The 18,491-nt window shown below is 38.9% G+C and overlaps 1 protein-coding gene across 6 annotated transcripts in view; it reads left to right on the forward strand.

Annotated features, from left to right (window-relative positions):
• egf (epidermal growth factor) overlaps window positions 1-18,491 on the forward strand; it is a 122,342-nt gene that overhangs the window by 8,788 nt on the left and 95,063 nt on the right. For all 6 annotated transcript variants that reach the window (XM_069926168.1, XM_069926172.1, XM_069926170.1 and 3 more), the window contains exon 2: window positions 16,676-16,807. In XM_069926168.1, coding sequence (XP_069782269.1) covers window positions 16,676-16,807 — 132 coding nt within the window. The remainder of the gene's footprint in view (window positions 1-16,675; window positions 16,808-18,491) is intronic.

Raw genomic sequence — 18,491 nt, forward strand, 5'->3', positions numbered from 1 at the left:
TCCTTACTGCTAATAATTGTTACATTGGATTCTAAATTGTTACTTTCAATGGAATAATGGAAAAATATCCATGGGTTTGAGATTGGACAATTTAGCAGTTTAAATTACAGATTGCTGAGAAGAACTATGCAGGGCTTCAGGGGAGTGAGAAAGATCTGAAATTCAGTCACAAAGTTGCTTCCCTGCCAGTCGCAACTAACTGTGAGCAGTCTCACGCATTCAGATCTCAGAGTGTGCTCATTAGCATAAACCTGTGAATGGCCCTTTCAGTGCTTCACACAGTATTCAAGATTTCTTATCCATTTATTGGCCAATATAACAAAGGCTGACCCAAAGGATTTCTCATGTTGTATTCTGCACCTGATTTGCAAGGTATTGTTTAATTTCACTGCCATAAAATACTGCAAAACAAAATGATGAGAACCGAGTCAAATATAATTTTATTCTTAATATCAACATCTTAATTTGTTGCTTCTGTGATTGGTTTTAACTGGCAATTTTCAAACTCCATTCTACCCAAAATTTACAAGGACTTTTTTTCACTCCTCTTTTGTGTCTATGCAAATGAGACCTGATTGCCACCTACATCCAATGAGTAAGTTGGCAAGCACAAACCAGGGACAGGCAAAATGCCTCAGAACAATACCATCTTCTCCACCAAGCGTCACCTTGCTTTCATTAACTTTGGCTCTGAAAAGATTTGAATGTTAATCATGATGCCTTTCATAGAGCCTTACACTGTGAACTCAAGCAAAGGATTTGCTGATTTTGAAAAGCAAAATTTTCTGGTGCATTCTAAAGATGCTATTGAGTCATCTCCAAGATTTTTGTCCTTCATTCAAAAGAATTCAAGTTGCTCTGAATGGCTTTTGTTACAGTTGAACTCATTTTATAGTGGAAGCAATTTCCTATGGAGTAGAATATTGCTAGGATAACTGAAAGCTGGGCGACAACTAAAGCTAACGATCAATCTCAACAATACCACACCCCATGAAGTCTAGAATATAAGAGTTATATAACTAACCGTATAACTGTTTACGGCGTGGAAACAGGCCATGTCGGCCCTTCAAGTCCATGCCGGTTCCTTTTGGATATGGGTAGTTTTAGAGAGCAATTCAGTTATTTAAACTTTCCAATTTCACATTTCATGGATTTGCACATTAATGCATGTCCACCTTTCAGAGATTTATTTTTTAGGTTTTCTCATTATTAATGTGTCCATGCCAAAGAACAGTCATAATGAACAGGCCATTCAGCCCAACTCATCTATACTGACCAAGTTGGCTTTCCAGGCTATCCCATTTGCCTGCATCTTGTCCTTGTTTTTTTAAACCTTTTAGATCCATAGATTTGTCCAGATTTCTTTTGAATGCCATTACTGATGTGCTTCTCTAGCTCCCTCATTCCAGCTTATTCCTGATGCAAACTATATTTTGAATGAAAAAAGTTGTTTCTCAGATCACTCTTAAATCTCTCTTCTTTTATCTTAAACCTAATTCTAGTTCCAGAATTGTCTATCCTGGGAAAAAGACTGATCATTCATGATCCCTAATGATTTTATCAGCCAGTATAAGGTCACTGCTCAGCCTCCTACCCTCCAGGGAATAAAGACCCAGTGTATCCAACCTCTTTCCATTGCTTAAGCCTTCCAGGACCAGTAACATTCAGGTGAATCTCCTCTGCACTGCTTCCAAATTATTGATATACTTCCATTAACTGTGTGACCAGAACTGCAATAATTTTAATTTCAACTCCCATGGCTGGATCAGAAACATTTGATGTTGGAAGGGCGAGACAGAATTTGAAATTGCAAACCTGAAGTTATTGGAAATGTAAGCTATTTTAATAATCACAACATATCGCCTCAAGCCGTGCATCTTGGCGCCTCACAGTTCGGCGGGCAGCAACCTCCTTTGAAGAAGACCGCAGAGCCCACCTCACTGACAAAAGACAAAGGAGGAAAAACTCAACACCCAACCCCAACCCACCAATCCAATTTTCCCTTGCAACCGCTGCAACCGTGTATGCCTGTCCCACATCGGACTTGTCAGCCACAAACGAGCCTGCAGCTGACGTGGATATTACCCCTCCATAAATCTTCGTCCGCGAAGCCAAACCAAAGAAGAAGAAAGAATGAAGAATATCTGTATCATAACTGGGTTGAATGGGCATAATGAAGATAACTCAAATGCAGCTCCAATGTATAAAGTTACATTTCCAGCAAGGAATCTGATGTTCTCTGGAGTCACCTGAAGAATGAACACTGTTGCTGCCTCAAGATATCTTGCTGAAGTTATGCTAGGGGAGGTTTGGGCCCTCGTGCAAGGACACTCATAGCTTCATACTCACTGGGAGAAAGAGATGTTGAGGCAACACCAAGTCACAGTGAAAGTCAACAGCTGCAATGGGGTTAAACACTCCTGGATTCAGGGTCATAAGTAATTTAATGATCTCAGCAGATCATGTGGCACAGTCTCACCCACATGCACATGCACAATTTAATCAAACCTCTTCAACTAGCTCCACTTCAGTGAATCATACCTCAAGTCCAGGTACTCAGGTTCAATCCCAACACACAGCACTGCCGGTGCACAGTTTGCATGTGTTCTCAGTGACCATAAGTGATTTCCTCAGGTGTTCCGGTTTCTTCCACATGCCAATGGTGATGGATTAGTAAGATCCCTGGCCCTTTGTGTGAAGGTATGAAGTAGAGTCTTGGGTGAGTTGATAGGAATATGGGGAGAATAAAACATGGGATGAATGCTTGATAGTCAATGTGGACTAAGGCCTTGTTTACCTACTGCATCATTCTCTGACTGTGACAAAGCATCTGCCTCCAACATAATGGATTTATAAGTATTAAACAGTGTTGTCCTACTTTTATCTCTTGCAAAAGATCCCAAGCTCCAGAATTTGTGGTGGAGGTCACCTTCACCACATTTGGTTATTCTTGCCTCTGAGTTGAGCACACTGCGAGTCCTCTGCTCGGAGGCAGCAAGGGTCTGCCAGCATCTCCCATGATATAAATTTTCTCTGTTGCTAAATGTACACAAAAGGGGAGAACCCTCTGGCTGTGGATCCAGTTTGTGGACTGTGGCTCCCTGCCACATGGTCCCCTGTCTTGTATGTAGCAGCAGGGAGGTCAGAAACCACCCGCCCCTTTCCCTGAGGCTCCTGTAGTTGCCCTCCTCCCTCTGCCTGTTTTGCTGCCTGAACAACATCCATCATTAAATGTTTTGAAGACTCTAACCCTTCCTGTAATAAGCAACCCTGCAGGTCTAATGGGGCTAAACCAAAGAGCAAAATTAATAATATTCACACCAATCCTATCCAAATTTTATTGGAAGGAACAAATGTAATGCCTCTGCAGAAAGTGGTTAACAGAGTCACTTGAGTCAGTATCTGTGAGAGTGCAGTACTTATGACGAGGTTAGACTGCCAACTTCACAACCTCTGACCAAATTGGCTGTGCCATCAACATAGCTTCCATGATGTTGGGAAGCCTGTTCATACTCTCAGGAGTGCTCTCAATATTCTACATTTCCTTAGACCACAGGAGGGGGCTATTTGGTACATAGCTCACTAATTAATCACTTTTCTCCACAATGTTTTTTCCAATAACTTATTCTCTTCATATTTGCATCAATTCTTCCGTTCACCCACAAATTAAAGCCAATTTAAGAGGCCAATTAAACCAATCAACACACATCTTTGGAAACTAAGTAGCCAGAGGAAACCCACACAGGTGTGAGGAGCACATGTAAATTCCACATAAACAGCCCCTGAGCTTGTGATTGAACCCAGGTAACAACAGCAGTGTCCACTATGTTATCCAATGATGTATATCCTGCTTACCCTATCAACGAGATCTCAGGCTGATAGCTGGTGCTCAGTCAGGACATTGGTGGGTTCACATGGTAGTTCTATTCACTTTTCATAGCATCTTCCCTACCACCCCACTGCTGGTCTGCCACAACCCCTTCCTCTCACAGGGTTAAAAATTCCACCTTCATTATCAAATGATCCCAGGATAACAGATGCAAAGTAACAGCTCCTCCTGCATTGCAATAAAGTATCTTAGCACACTCTATCAAGAACATTAACCCAAACTCACCCCCACCACTGCAGTGTCTCACACTTCTATCTCCCACATCTTGGAATTTCTTTGAGAAAAGATTGCCAATTCAGAGGATATTAAATTTAGAGAAACAGGATGCATAAGGACATGAGAAATAAGAGGAGGGAGTAGGTCATGTGGTCCATTGAGCCTGCTCCGCTATTCAATGAGATCAGGACTGATCTTCTCCACCTTCCTGCCTTTTCCACATATCCCTTAGTTCCCTGACTATGTAAAAATCTATTCAACCTTGCTTTAAATATATTTACTGAGGCAGCTTCCACTGCTTCAATGAGCAGCAAATTCCATAAGTTACTCCTCATCTCTGTCCTAATTCTACTACGCTGAATCCTGAGGTTATGTCCCCTAATTCTAGTTTCCCCCACCAATGGAAACAACCTATCTACCTCTATCTCATCTGTGCCTTTCATAATGTCATATGTTTCTATAAGATCTCCTCTATTTCTTCTAAATTTCAGTGACTACAGTTCCAGTCGACTACACCCCTCCTCATGGAATAATTCCCCCCCATCTCTGGAATCAAGCTGTCAAACCTCCTCTACGCCCCCTCCAAAGCCAGTCCATCCTTTCTCAATTAAGGAGACCAGAACTGCACACAGTACTCCAGATGGGGTCTCACTAGTACCTTGTACAGTTGCAGCATAACCTCCTTGCTCCTAAATTCAATCCTTCTAGCAATGAAGGCCAACTTTCCATTTGCCTTCTTGGTAGCCTGCTGCACCTGCAAACCGACTTGTGCAATCATGCACAAGCTCTCCCAAGTCCTTGCCATTTAAACAACAATCTGATCTTCAATTTTTCCTCCCCTCCCAATTACTACCAGACCCTTGCCATTCACTCAACCCATCGATATATCTCTGCTGACTCTCTGTATCCTCAGCACAATCTGGTTTCCCACTCAATTTAGTATCATCAGCAAATATAGATACATTACACTCTGTCCCCTCTTCCAGATCATTGTTGATTAGCCCGTGCCACCCAAATACACCAATTAACCTACAAACCCTCTATCTTTTTTGGAGGGTAGAAAGAACCAGAAACAGATTTTCGATGTCCACATTGATGGGAGAAAATGGAGGTAGTTGTACTTTGGAGTCCATAGTTCAGAAGATCATTCTCAGAGCCAGCTGGTTTTTAAATTTTTTTTTATTTTTCACACTATGAACCGTACTGACCAAAATACACACAAACATTTCCCTCTTGAGTATTCACAGTTTCATTTCCTCCCCTTTTTCCCCCTCCCTTCCCTCCCTCCTTCACCCCCCCTCCCCAATTACTCAACGTTCAACCTATATGATACATTAAACCCATTAAACAATGTCATCACACAATGAAAATAAAGAAGAAATTTGTGTCATACTGGGTCAGTTCATTTCGTCTTCTTCTCCTTCTGTCATTTTAGGCGGTGGAGGTCCGCAGTAGGACTTCTCTGTTGTGTTCCATGTACGGTTCCCAAATTTGTTCGAATACTGTGATGTTATTTCTTAAATTATATGTTATTTTTTTTCCAATGGAATACATTTATTCATTTCTATGTACCATTGCTGTATTCTCAGGCTATCTTCTAATTTCCAGGTTGACATAATACATTTTTTTTTCTACAGCTAAGACTATCATAATAAATCTTTTTTGTGCTCCATCCAAATCGAGAACAAGTTCTTTACTTCTTATATTACTTAGAAGAAAGATCTCTGGATTTTTTGGTATGTTGCTTTTTGTGATTTTATTTAATACCTGGTTTGGATCTTCCCAAAACCTTTCCACTTTCTCACAGATACTATATAAGTGGGATGAAAAGCTGGTGCAACATAGGAATTCACCAGTACTGCACCATCTGCTCAACAGTTGGAAGAAGATTCACGTAGAAAGGAATAAAACAAATTATCAACTACCAAAACTAATATTGACGCAAAATCAACTAATCCCTTTCACAATAGGTAACCTTTCCTTTAGAGGATGGGAGAGAAAAGGGATCAAAAGAATAGAAAATTGTTTTTTGAGAAATAAATTATTATCTTTCGAACAAATGAAGGACAAATATGGTATAACTCACGGTACAATGTTTGCATATCACCAACTGAGAACCTACTTGTAGGACAAATTGGGAAGCAGGCTGAGGCTACCAGAAGGAAGCAATTTTGAATATGTGATTACAGACACAATGATAATTAAAGATTTATAACAAACATGTACATCAAACTGCAAGAGAAAGAGAACGAGGAAACAAGCTGTAAACCCAAACAAAAATGGGAACAAGATCTAAACATAAAGATAAAAAATGAAACATGGGAAAAACTATGCTCCGGAACTATGAGAAATACAATAAACATGAGGTTACGCATGATACAATATAATTGGTTACACAGGTTATACATCACACCCCAAAAGTTAAATAAATGGGACCCAACAGTATCAGACAGATGTTTTTGCTGTAAGAAGGAAACGGTAACAACAGTACATGCAAATTAGAGCCAGCTGGTTGATGCAACAATGAAGAAGGCACACCAATGCTTTATCTTTCTAAGGAGCAAGGAGATTTGGCAAATTGATAAATTCTCTATCACGTGCCCCGTATACTGACTGGTTGCATCAGAGACTAGTTGGTGTAGTCCATATAGACTTTAGTAAAGCTTTTGAGAAGGTCCCATGGAAGACAAGTCCAAAGGTTAGTGTGGGATCCAGAGAAAATAGACAAAATTAGTCCAAAATTGGCCTGATTACGGTTGAATAGCAGTGTATCTCAGGCATGGGCATTGGGATCCTCACTTTTTGTTAAGTATATTGATGTTTTGTGTGAATGTTGGATGTTTGATTTGTATGCTCACAGATGAATATTGATGGTGTTGTTGATGGTGACTTAGACTGATGCTCCTCAGAGAGTAACATGGGCATAGCAATGCCAGATGAATTTAATCCTGACCACCGCAGGGTGATAAATGTTGGTGAGGACATACAAAATGAAGATCAAAGCTCAAAGATCAGATTTATTGTCAGAGTACATACGTGCTATTGCATACAACCTTAAGATACTTTTCTCTGTGGGCCAGGCATAATTACCACTTATCAGTAGTGCAAAAAAACACTCAAGAAAAGATATGTAGTCAAAAGAGAGAAATGTAAAATGTGCAATGCAAAAAAAAAATTCAGTAATAAATCATGTTCAAAGTAAGGGTTCTCTAATGAGTCTCTGTTGAGTTTATTATTTAGGAATCTGATGGTATGAGTCTTGTGGCACCTATAATTCTTTTGTGATGGTAGCAGCGAGAACAGGGCATGTCCTGGATTGTATGGATCCCTGATCAGATCAGATCAGATATTGTTTCTTGTCATGTAATAAAACAGAAATGTAATATTTCATGAAATTTCCATTAGTCTGTAATGAAGCAGACAAAGATTGTCCATTGGCATTGGCATTGCCTGGTGCCCCCCACAGTCAGAGAAAAAAGAGTCAAGAGAATCCCGCATACACTACCTCACCTTCTTTTCATTTGCACAAATTCTTTTAAAAAAATGTAATTTATTATAATATTTGAACCTGTAAAGCTGCTGCAAAACAACAAATTTTGTGGGACGTTCATGACAATAAATTCTGATTCTATTCTGATTCTCTTACCAAGTGTCTTTGGATTTGCCTTGAATGCTCCACAGCCTTTGCACCTGCACAAGACACCAAATCATTTCAACCTAGCAGCAACCTGAGCCTAGATCTCAAACCTCTGACATGACAGCGAAACCTTCAGTGCCCAGCGCTCTTTGGGAGCTCTCTTTGCTCTTAGCATCCTCTTGAATCCCGGTTCTGATAGTTGGTTTGCATGAGCCAGTCTCTAGCAGCCAGCAGCCTAGTGCGAGTGCTTTGACCTCAAGTTGCCAGCAGCTGTAGCCTGTGTGTGTTCCTTGCCCAGAAGTCGCCAACGGCTCACCGCCTGTGTGCGTCCTTCAGCAGCAGAGACCCTTGCTTGTCTGCCACAGTGGTCACCGTGCTTAGGGTAATCTCCCTTGCTTCTCTTTCTCAATGAGAATGTTCTCACTGTTACTGGTGCCCTCTGCCAGTCAGCTGCTCCCCCAGAGTCTGCAACCACTTTACGCTACTGTCAGACACAAGCTCCACCCAGACACCAAGGTTTAAATAAAACACCATCAATTCCTTTAACAGGCAATTTAAAGCCCATACAGATCTTTTGGCAGTCAGACAGGGCAGTAGGACCCTGCAGGAGAGCTCTGTGTCTCTTCCCACAGCTCTCCATGAATTCTCACCAGCGGCACTACTGCCTCTTTAGCACCTCCATTATATATTTTTTGACGATTACTGTTGCTGTCCGACGGCAGTGCTCCATATAGATTTTGTCGATGGTGGGAAGAATTTTGCATGTGATATATTGGCTGTGTCCACTACCTTTTGCAGGGCTTTCCATTCAGAGGTATTGGCGCCTCCATACCAGGCTGTGATGTAGTAGGTCAGCACATTTTCCACCACACATCTGTAGAAATTTGCCAAGGTTTTCGTTGTCATACAGAACCTCTGCAAACTCTCGAGAAAGTAGTGGTTTTTTCAAAATTACATTCATGCGTTGGGCCCAGGAAAGGCCCTCCAAGATAGTGGTTCGGAGGAATTTAAATTTGTTCACCCTCTCCACCTCTCGATTTCCCTCCTTAAAGTCTACAATGAGCTCCTTGGTCTTGGTGACTTTGAGTGAGAGGGTAATGTTTGCACACCATTCAACCAAGTTTTCAATCTCTCTCTTGTATGTTGACTCATGGCCCCTTTTTTAAACAACACACTACCGTAGTATTGTCAGCAAATCTTTAGACGGTATTATGTCATTGTACTGAACCACGCAGTTAGAGAGGTAAAACAAGTAGAGCAGGGGGCTAAGAATGCAGCCCTGTGGTGACCAGTAGGGTCTTGGTGTGTATTGAGGAAAAGAGGGACCTCTGTATCCAAATCCAAGGATAAGAACAAATGTGGTATCTTCCCAATTATACGAAAAATTGTACAAGATGTAAATATATTAAAAAAATCAAATCAGATTCTGATAAATATTCTCCAATTAGTCTTATCTAATGATGGAAAGACTCCTTGATAGTCATTGATACTTTCCAAGAACCTATACATTGAAACCAATTTAAGGTTTCACGAGGATCACTAGGTACCAGATCTCATCATAATTTTGGACCCATCATGGATGAAAGAGCTGAATTTCAGACCTTGGATGAGTTTATTTGCTCTTAACATCAGAGACACATTTTTAGATGAGGTGACATTAAGTAGCTCTGGTAAAAGCAATGTACAGAGGAAAACACCACCAAGTTCCAACTCACACCTTGCACAAAGAAAGACAGCTCTGGTTGTTACTGCTCAATTGATACCTCGTCACATCATAATCAGATTGATTATTGCTTTCAGGGCATGAATTTAGTTTGGTGCACAGGAGCAGGCATCGTCATGATAAGGAGAATCACACATGGGTCCTGGAAAAGAAAAAAACAAGCCCTTGAGCCAAAGAATTTTTTTTTTTCTCTTTTATTCTTTTGTGCTGCATATTTTCCATGACCTTTCCATCTATAACAAAGTCAGTCGCGGCCTCAAGCAGCTTTTTGCAATCTGCCTACTGAAGAAAAGGCTTTGGCATTAATTTGGGGCATGGTTATTTGCTCTTGCTGTATGATTTAGCTGGAAAGTAGAAATAGTTGTCAGTGACAATATCAGACAACACATTGCATTAATTTCCCTACTTTTAATAGAGAATACATGCATTTAAAAAAAAAATTAATATTGGCTATATCTAATCATTACAATTTTGAGATAATGAAGATTACGATTCTCCACTATTTTGTTTCACTGGGTGGAATGTTTTGTTGAGTTGGATTTTCCAATCTTGGTTTTGCAAGGGAAACCAAATAAAACTGATACTTTTCCAAATTACTTCATATATTAAACATGTAATCTGGGCACATTTGCAGGGTGAATGAAGAAGTATATAATTTATTATTTTTCATTTCAGCGAAGGACTACTTCTGAAAGACAGAAGCACCAGACAATTGCATTAAATAACATTGCAAATTGTGATAAAAATCTGATTCTTTTCTTATTTGCAGCAAGGAATTTGATCTTGCTTGAAATGAACATAATGTTTGCAAAAAAATGTTGTGGTCTGATAAAAAGATATCGGTCTTTCTGTTTACAATCCATACACCTTGGAGGAATGTCTCTTCCAGATCCTGTAATTATTTATTCATGTAACTTTGTCATTTTACAAGCAAAGACCTGTACTATTTTGCTTTTTTAAAACTATATTACATTTACCCTCAATTCCACAAAATATTGGTCAAAGTTAAATTGGTTACAAAAGCACGACTGCATACACCAAATATTATGCACTGAGGATTAGCAGTTAGGAAATTTTAGTTTAGGATCAAGCTTAGAGCAGTATTGTCCTTTAGTATTGTCTGAAAGACACTAAGTATTTTTTTGAAAATTTCTGAAAATGCTCAAAATATAGAGTAACATAAGAATTACAACTATTTACAATGATTGCTCTAAGTTTATATCTATCCATTTGTTCCAAGCTTAAACTTACCTCCAACTTTTATAAGATCCCAATGAAAGCAATTTCAGAGCATATCAAACCCTGAGTGTTGTTCCAGTGAGATACTCTATTACATTTGTTGGGAATGGGACATTTGACTGCTTGGCAATTTTATTCCCACACCTGAAGGTCTTTGAATGTGGATGTACTCGAAAGACTTCTGTGCATTCTTTTCCATTAACAAGAGCATCAAAGACTTTTGGGAGACTAAAATGGCCAAATGTTATCTTCCACTGATAAGTCTCAAAAATGGTGCAAACTTGGACTTAATCAAGCAGCTGTCCTTCTCAATGCAAATACTGTATTTGAAAATGCTTCTTTATGTCAATAATTCATGTCAACACATGTGGAAATATTGAAGAAAATGTTTGGTTCAGGCTATTCTGTTTTAATGAGAGGTGATGGAACTTGGAGGTTTAAGACATTGATATTGTAACATTATCAATGGATGCATAACATTATCAGTAATGAAAAGGCTGGGATCCTTCCCATTTTATGGAGTGAAGATTAGCTGGGGTGGGGAGAGGGGAGTGGCTCACATTAAATAGCCGTCAAAGGTAATGGGAAACATGAATATGATAAACTGATTAAATTATTCAATTTTTATGATGCTTTGATCATTAAAATCTGTGCAAAACTTCAGCAGAAACTGATGGTAATGGTTTTTTTTTGTCAGCTATAAAATCTTTAGTTTGCTGAGAAGATGATAGTGGGTACCAATTATGTCTTAGTTTTGATTCTTTAGAATGTATTTCAGCGGTTTAAATTCAGCTTTCTCTAAAATAGAGTGCCATTCATCCAAATTAATATGCCTGCTTTTGTGGGTAAACCTTCTTTCTGCTACACTAAAGTTCCTCTTCTTAAATATACAAGGGTACACTTTTTTTTATGGAAAGAAACAAATAAATAATTGGGGTTCATCAGAATGTCTGTACTTCTTCATTGCAGATTTTACACTAATGTTAATGAGAAAGTTTTTTAATGAAGATTTCAACCTGATCCATTTCAATAATTACAAATACAAGGAATACCAGATAGAGATATGTTATTATCTGATTTTTTTTTGCTTAAAAGGCAAAGAACTGAGTCACAGCAGTGAAGGTATTTAACAAATGATAATTGGACTAGAAAATTTATCTTCAGCAACAAAGTGTTCTGCAATATCAACACGGAAAGTGGTGATTATAAGATGATTCAGATGTGTTGTAGTCAGCGCTAATAACTACTTACAGATGTAGACATAATCTATTCCAAGCTTCCAAGCTTTGCAAAGATTCAATGTGATTGCCCTTACCGCATTTCATTTTTATAATATTTACTTGAGCTGTTTATTTCCTGATAATAAAAATCAATTGAGGAGAATGACTGAACCTGATACCTGATACCTGTGACTAAAATAAACTAAAAGAAAAATTTCAACATCTTTTGCTTCCTGTGGAACACAGATGTCTGGTGTCTGGTAGGTTTCTCGTGTGAAACCAGAAACTGATTGGGCACATTGCCTTGAGTTAGATTGAATATATCTGTGAACAAATGTGTATTACATCTGAAAGACCTTTCCTTAATCTTTTGATTTCAGAAATCCTTCTAAGAAAATCCTTTTGTATGTCTGTCAAAGCGAATTAAGATGATTTAAAAGTCAGTAAGAAAATGCTTTAGTTGTTCTATACCACAGGCATATTGTATGTATTTATACACAAACTGATCTCATGGTGGTACTACAGCAGTCCTGGCCAGATGTAGCTACAAATACATCTGGGCAAATGTGGATACTTGTCAGCATGCTCACATCAGAGAAGTATAAAATATCTTATATAAGGGAATTTTACGTGCATTATTTGTATAATTTTTGTATTCAATATTATTTTTGGACAGTACAAGTTATGATTTAATTGTTAAATTATTATAATTATAGAATTTGATGTCCTGAATAAAATAAATTAATGTAATAATTATGGTTATACTTTGAATTTACAATTGATAGGTGACATGCATATTATATGATTTATGTTATCACTAGTATACCTTGTGTCAAGGGTTTTTATTAAACTCAATAAAAATATTTGAAAAAGAAAAAAGAAATAGAAACAGTTAATGTCTTACATCTGAAACCTTTTATCTGGACTGGGAAAGAGAATAAGTTAGTTTTCATAGTTAAGAAGGTGGGGAGGATGGGTAAAACAACATGGCTATCTCTGAGACCAAATGGGTTAATGTGAGAGCTATAATGTCGGGAAAATGTGTGGCTAACAGCAAGGCTTTGGGATTTGCCAAGCAGGTCAGACTAGAGAAAGAAAAACTCAGTCAAAATATATATGAATGTTCAGCAGAAATTACCATTAAGTCTTTAAGGTTGCTTCATGCCTCGGCAGGAAAGGAGATGTTGTTCGTCAAGCTTGTGTTGGACCTCATTGTAACAGTGAAGAAGGAATAAAACAATAGGTCAGTGTGGGAAAGTGGCAGCCAATGAGAACTCAGATTTTCTCCTGAGACTAATCAATGTCTCATCACTGGAGAAAATCAGTGGAGATGGAGCAACACGGAGAAGGGAATAAAGTCCTGAGTGGAGGCAGGGTGAGACGAGGCACAATCAAAATAGTTAGTGCAACACCATTATAGCGCCAGCGACCCAGGTTTTAATTTGCTGCTGTCTATAAAGAGTTTGTATGTTCTCCTGGTATCTGCTGGTTCTCAGGTTTTTTCCCACCCTTCTGTAATGTACGGGGTTTGTAGATTAATTGCTGTATTTGGGTGGCATGGCTCATGGGTCAAAAGGGTCTGTTACTGTGCTGTAACTCTAACATCCGTGCAAGTGCCCATAGCTATGAACTCGAGGAAGTGAGTTGCATTGTTGGAGAATGAGACGATGAGTTCAGTTACTCACTCTTACTTTTACCTATGTCCCACTCCAGTTCTGTCAGTGCCTCCAACACTCTTACACTGAGACCCAATACAAGCTTGAGGAACAACATCTCGTCTTTCATCTGGACATATTGCTGACTTCTGGACTTAATAACGAATGCTCAAACTTCATGTAATTCACTCTTTTTTTCTGTCAGTATCAGAACTAGCCATTTCTGTCAGTTATCCATCTGTAATTTTGCCTCAGTTTTTCTTTCTCCACATGAAACATTTGGCCAGCTGGGCATATCCCATAGCTCAGAATCAGAAATCTGTTGTTTTGCGGAAGCATCACAGTGGAAACGTTCATATAAAATAAATAAAAATAGTGCATGAAAAGTCTAAGTACGGCAGTGTCTTTGGTTCATTGATCATTCAGGATGCCAGTGGGGAAGAAACTGTCTTTGTGCCACTGAGTGCTTGTCTTTAGGCTCCTGTATCTTTGTTCCTTTTTCCCAATGGTAACGGAGAGAAGAGTGCATGGCCTGGGTGATGGGGGTCCTGATATTAGTAACACAGACAAAGAAGGATAAACTGCATTCTTTTCCTATTACATTAACTCATTTGATTTGTCCCATCAAAGTTTTCCTTTTCTTTTATACATTCTTCTTTCACCTTTTAAATAATACACAAAAGTCCTGGAAAAATCTAGCAGGCAAAGATTTGGAACAAAACTTTCAAGCCTGAATCTTCTTACCTTGACAAAGGATGGAGCTGCACAGGCAGCTGAGTTTCTCCAGCACTTTGGTTTATTAACTACAATCACAGTGTCTGCAGACTTTTTTCATTTCTACTTGTTAGCTAACTTGTTTTCTCTCTTTCTGTTCTGACAAAGGATCTCAGACTTGAAACATCAGCACAATTTTTCTGGATAACCAGGACACCTGTCAGGTGAAGTTTCAATGACTACAGCTCCACCTTAATACCACTGTCCCAAATAAACCCATCCCCAAACTTTTAAGACCTTGGCCTCAGTAACCCCTCTGCAACATGACTCTTAACTTCCTGTCCTGCAGACTACAATCATTGATAGTCGGTAACAACATCTCCAGTATCAATCTTACCACTAGTCATCCACAAGGCTACATACTCAGCCTCCAACTATAACTTCCTCTGCATCCATGTCTGTGTGGCCAAACATTGCTCCATCAATAAATTCACAGCTTATTTTCATCTTTGTGATGTTTATAATGTGGTGCCCAAGGCATTCTATAGAAAAAGCACTTGACTGATACCAAGGAGACACCAGGACATGCGAGGAGGTATGTTTGAAGGAGAAACTTGGAGGACATGAAAGAGATGGAAAAAAAAGAGAGGTAATTCCAGTGTAGAAGGCCTTGACCAATGAGAGATTGATGGAGGCTGGTGGTGAAGGGATGGAACATTGTACAAAAGACTAGATTTGGAAGAAAGAAGGATTCTTGGTTTTTGCAGGGTGAGGAGATTACAAAAGAGGAGAGATATGAGGGCATGGGGAGACTTGAACATGACATTAGGAATTTGGAGGAATAAAGGAACCATGATGGACAAGTAAAAACAGTTGGAGAAATATTCAGTACATGTTATAGGTCAGGAAACAAGTGAATTTCAAATTATGAGGAATTAAAAACAGGAGATATTGGAATAGGGCTAAACAGGAAAGTTTGCAGACACGATGGTTGAAGTACAATACAAAAGTGCTGGAGAAACTCAGCCGATCATGCAGCATCTATGAGAAGCAAAAGGATATCATCAACATTTCAGGCCTTCGCCCTTTGTCAAGGCATGGCCACAAATAGCTCTTATGATGTTTCTACATCACTTTTATGTATCGCAGGTATTGGAATGCATTTTATTCCACTTACATTAATTTGGGGGTTCAAGCTACCATAACAATATCTGTAAAAATGCTGAACTATGATCATAATGCATCAATTATTCAATTGCAGAGAAAAAGAGTCAAGTCTAATAACCTAAATATTAGTTTACTTCAAATTAATGTATTGTGAGGGGCCATGGCAGTCATGTGACAGCATTGCCCACTACCTGATCGGAAGACACGCCACCTGCCAATCAAGGTTTAGCCCCATTCCACCCATTAGTACACACCTTGCCATTGTCTAATCTACATTCCTTTGTACTGGTCTTGGGCCATTGGGTTTTTTAAGTGACTTAACCTTGCTTGCACTGAGCCATTGAAGCCCTGTAAATTACCTGGGATGAACCCTCCAGTCCTCCAGCAATATAAAGAGCACCATGTGTGCTTGGTTCTTTGTCTTTGTCATTTTTGAGGGACTACTCTGCTTCACTCCAGGCTGAGTGCCATGGAGCGGCACTGGAGAAATAGTTGGTAAGGTGTAAACTGTTATAGGGTGGGGAGTGTGTTAGTTAGTGGCCCTAGTAGCATAGAGCCATGCCTGACTGAGTCAAGGGGTGGCAGGTATCGTATTGGATTTTCCTTGATTGTATGTACCCAGTGCGTTTATTTCATCCCCAGTGAGATTTTCCCATGCTCACCCTAAATTGCATGAGTTTGTGCGTAATTCTCATAACCCTATTCCCACGCTCAACTTTTGAAAATAAAATCATTTACAACAAGACTATGTTCAGAGTCCTTCCTTTTGGGACCCATTGAATGTTTTTCTCACTCATAACAATGACTCTGAATAAAAATATCTTTTAAGACACTATTCTGAATATTGATCAAGATAAGGATGTCACCATATACTACATTAATTTGATCTGAGCCAAGGCAATATTGTTAATATTATTGGTATTGATTTTTTAAAATTATTCTTCATTGACTGCATGTTGATTGAAAATTCTCAAAAATAAAATATTCAAAAAAAGATAAGGATGTCCACACTTTTATTGTGAAGTATGATTTGTATACAAACTTTTTAAGCCTTTTTAAGCAATTCAGAAAAAAAAAAACAATTTGATTTTGTCCTCCAAAGCAGATTTTTTATGCTGCTTACATGTGTAACATGAGTAATCACTGTACTGTTGGTCAGAATCACAACAAAATAGCTTGCTGACTTGTCACACTGTTGTATATCTTATCTTTCAGACATCGATGAATGCCTTGATGGTGGGCTTGGAACTTGTAGTCAGATCTGTACTAACTTGCCAGGTTCATACACCTGCTCCTGCCTGAGTGGTTACACATTAGAGGAGAATAAATGGTCTTGTCATCCTGACTGTAAGTCGCTGATCGTCTGTTTGCATGGTGTTTTAAAACTTTTTGAAACCTCTCAATCTTTTTTCATACAGCAGATTTTTGTGTGTGTGCATTCATGCATGCGTAAGTGCCACAAAAGCACAGCGGCAATGAGCGACCACGCTTGTTGCCTTTATCTTTCTTTAAAACTTCTCATTTTGAATACACTCTCAAAATTTACCCGTTCAACTCTGTGGTGGATGTTTTCTCCATTGTATATAGTTATCATTGTCGGTTGTATATATGGAGCTGGCCCGCCCACGGATGACCCATACCCTATGACTCCTCCCCATGGCCCTTGCCGCCTTTCCCTTGCCGCCATTCCTATCCTGGAATTCAGGCCAGCAAGGTTCTTCTGTGTATTAAAGCTTATCGTTCCCTCAGCTTATCTCCGTGTTTACTGGTAGTGCCCTACAATCTCTTCTTTATTCCTCCTTAAATTTGAATTTTAAAAATACTGCCTGAGAATCCAGAAAATCGGAAAATCTGGACCTACTCAATCCCCAAGCAGTCTGAATTTTAGGTCCAACTGTATTTTAATATTACTTAGATATCTGATTAAAATCTATCCTTAGTTGCCTTGGCTCAGATAATGGAGAATGTATTGAAATTCTAATGTATTTCTTTAACCACCAGCATTCTCACTTTTTTGACCTTGAGTCATGGATTATTTTAAATATTACTCCATCTGGATTTATCTTCTTTCTGAGAACAGAGTGGTGGCAGGGTGGCCCAGTGAAATATCGGGTCAGATATATCAGGCTTTCTGACAGAACCTCGGCCAGAATTCTGATCTTGTATGCCACTGCAGTCAACATAGAATGAATTATTGTACATTGACCTGGTGGAGAGCTGTTGGCAAAAATCTCAGCCAGATGTTAAATTCTTAGGAAAAGCCTGAACTTGAGCACTTCAGCATTCTAATACCATTTGCGTAAATGAAGTCTACATATTCTAAATACGCTAACATCAATCTGCCCTAGGCAAACAGAAAATCCCAGATCTATGGAGAATGTTAGGACATATGAACTGAGAGCACATGAAATGTTTTGGCTGGGAGTTAGCTATTGAGTTGTATATTATTGCAATATTGTCCCCTGATCTGAGAGGCAGAGAAGGAACCCCTGAGAACCTCTCTCAGTCAAACAAGATTGCTTTTCTGTTGCTAAAAATAGTCTGAATAGTCTTGCAAATTGGTAATAACCAGCCCGAGTGTATGGATTGTGAAGGTTAATTGCTAGGAAAATGAATGCAAACAAAATAAATAAACCTATAGATTTCATTGATAGGTAAGTATGTTAATCTATTACAGATTCCATTCTTTATCATTCTATTTGCATTTCTTTCACAGGAATGGTCCATGCTTTTTTTCCTAATTCTCTTGATTTTCTCAATAAGGTTTATTCCTCCTTGAACATCTCCACTGAGCACCTTTTATTTCTAAACAGTAATTGGTCATTCAGTGAGCCATGAATCCCAAATCTGAAACAAAAACAGAAATACTGGGAGAACTCAGCCAGTATAGCAGCATCTGCAGAAAGGGATTTGACATTTAAGATCAAAGATCTTTCATCCTAAATGCAAGCATAAATTGTAGCACTTTTTGTGACAGCTCTTGATACACTTATTTCATGAGGAAGCTTCTTTTGAGTAGATTTTAGTCAGA

This window comes from Narcine bancroftii, chromosome 3 (genome assembly GCF_036971445.1).
Source record: "Narcine bancroftii isolate sNarBan1 chromosome 3, sNarBan1.hap1, whole genome shotgun sequence".
NCBI classification, from domain to species: domain Eukaryota; kingdom Metazoa; phylum Chordata; class Chondrichthyes; order Torpediniformes; family Narcinidae; genus Narcine; species Narcine bancroftii.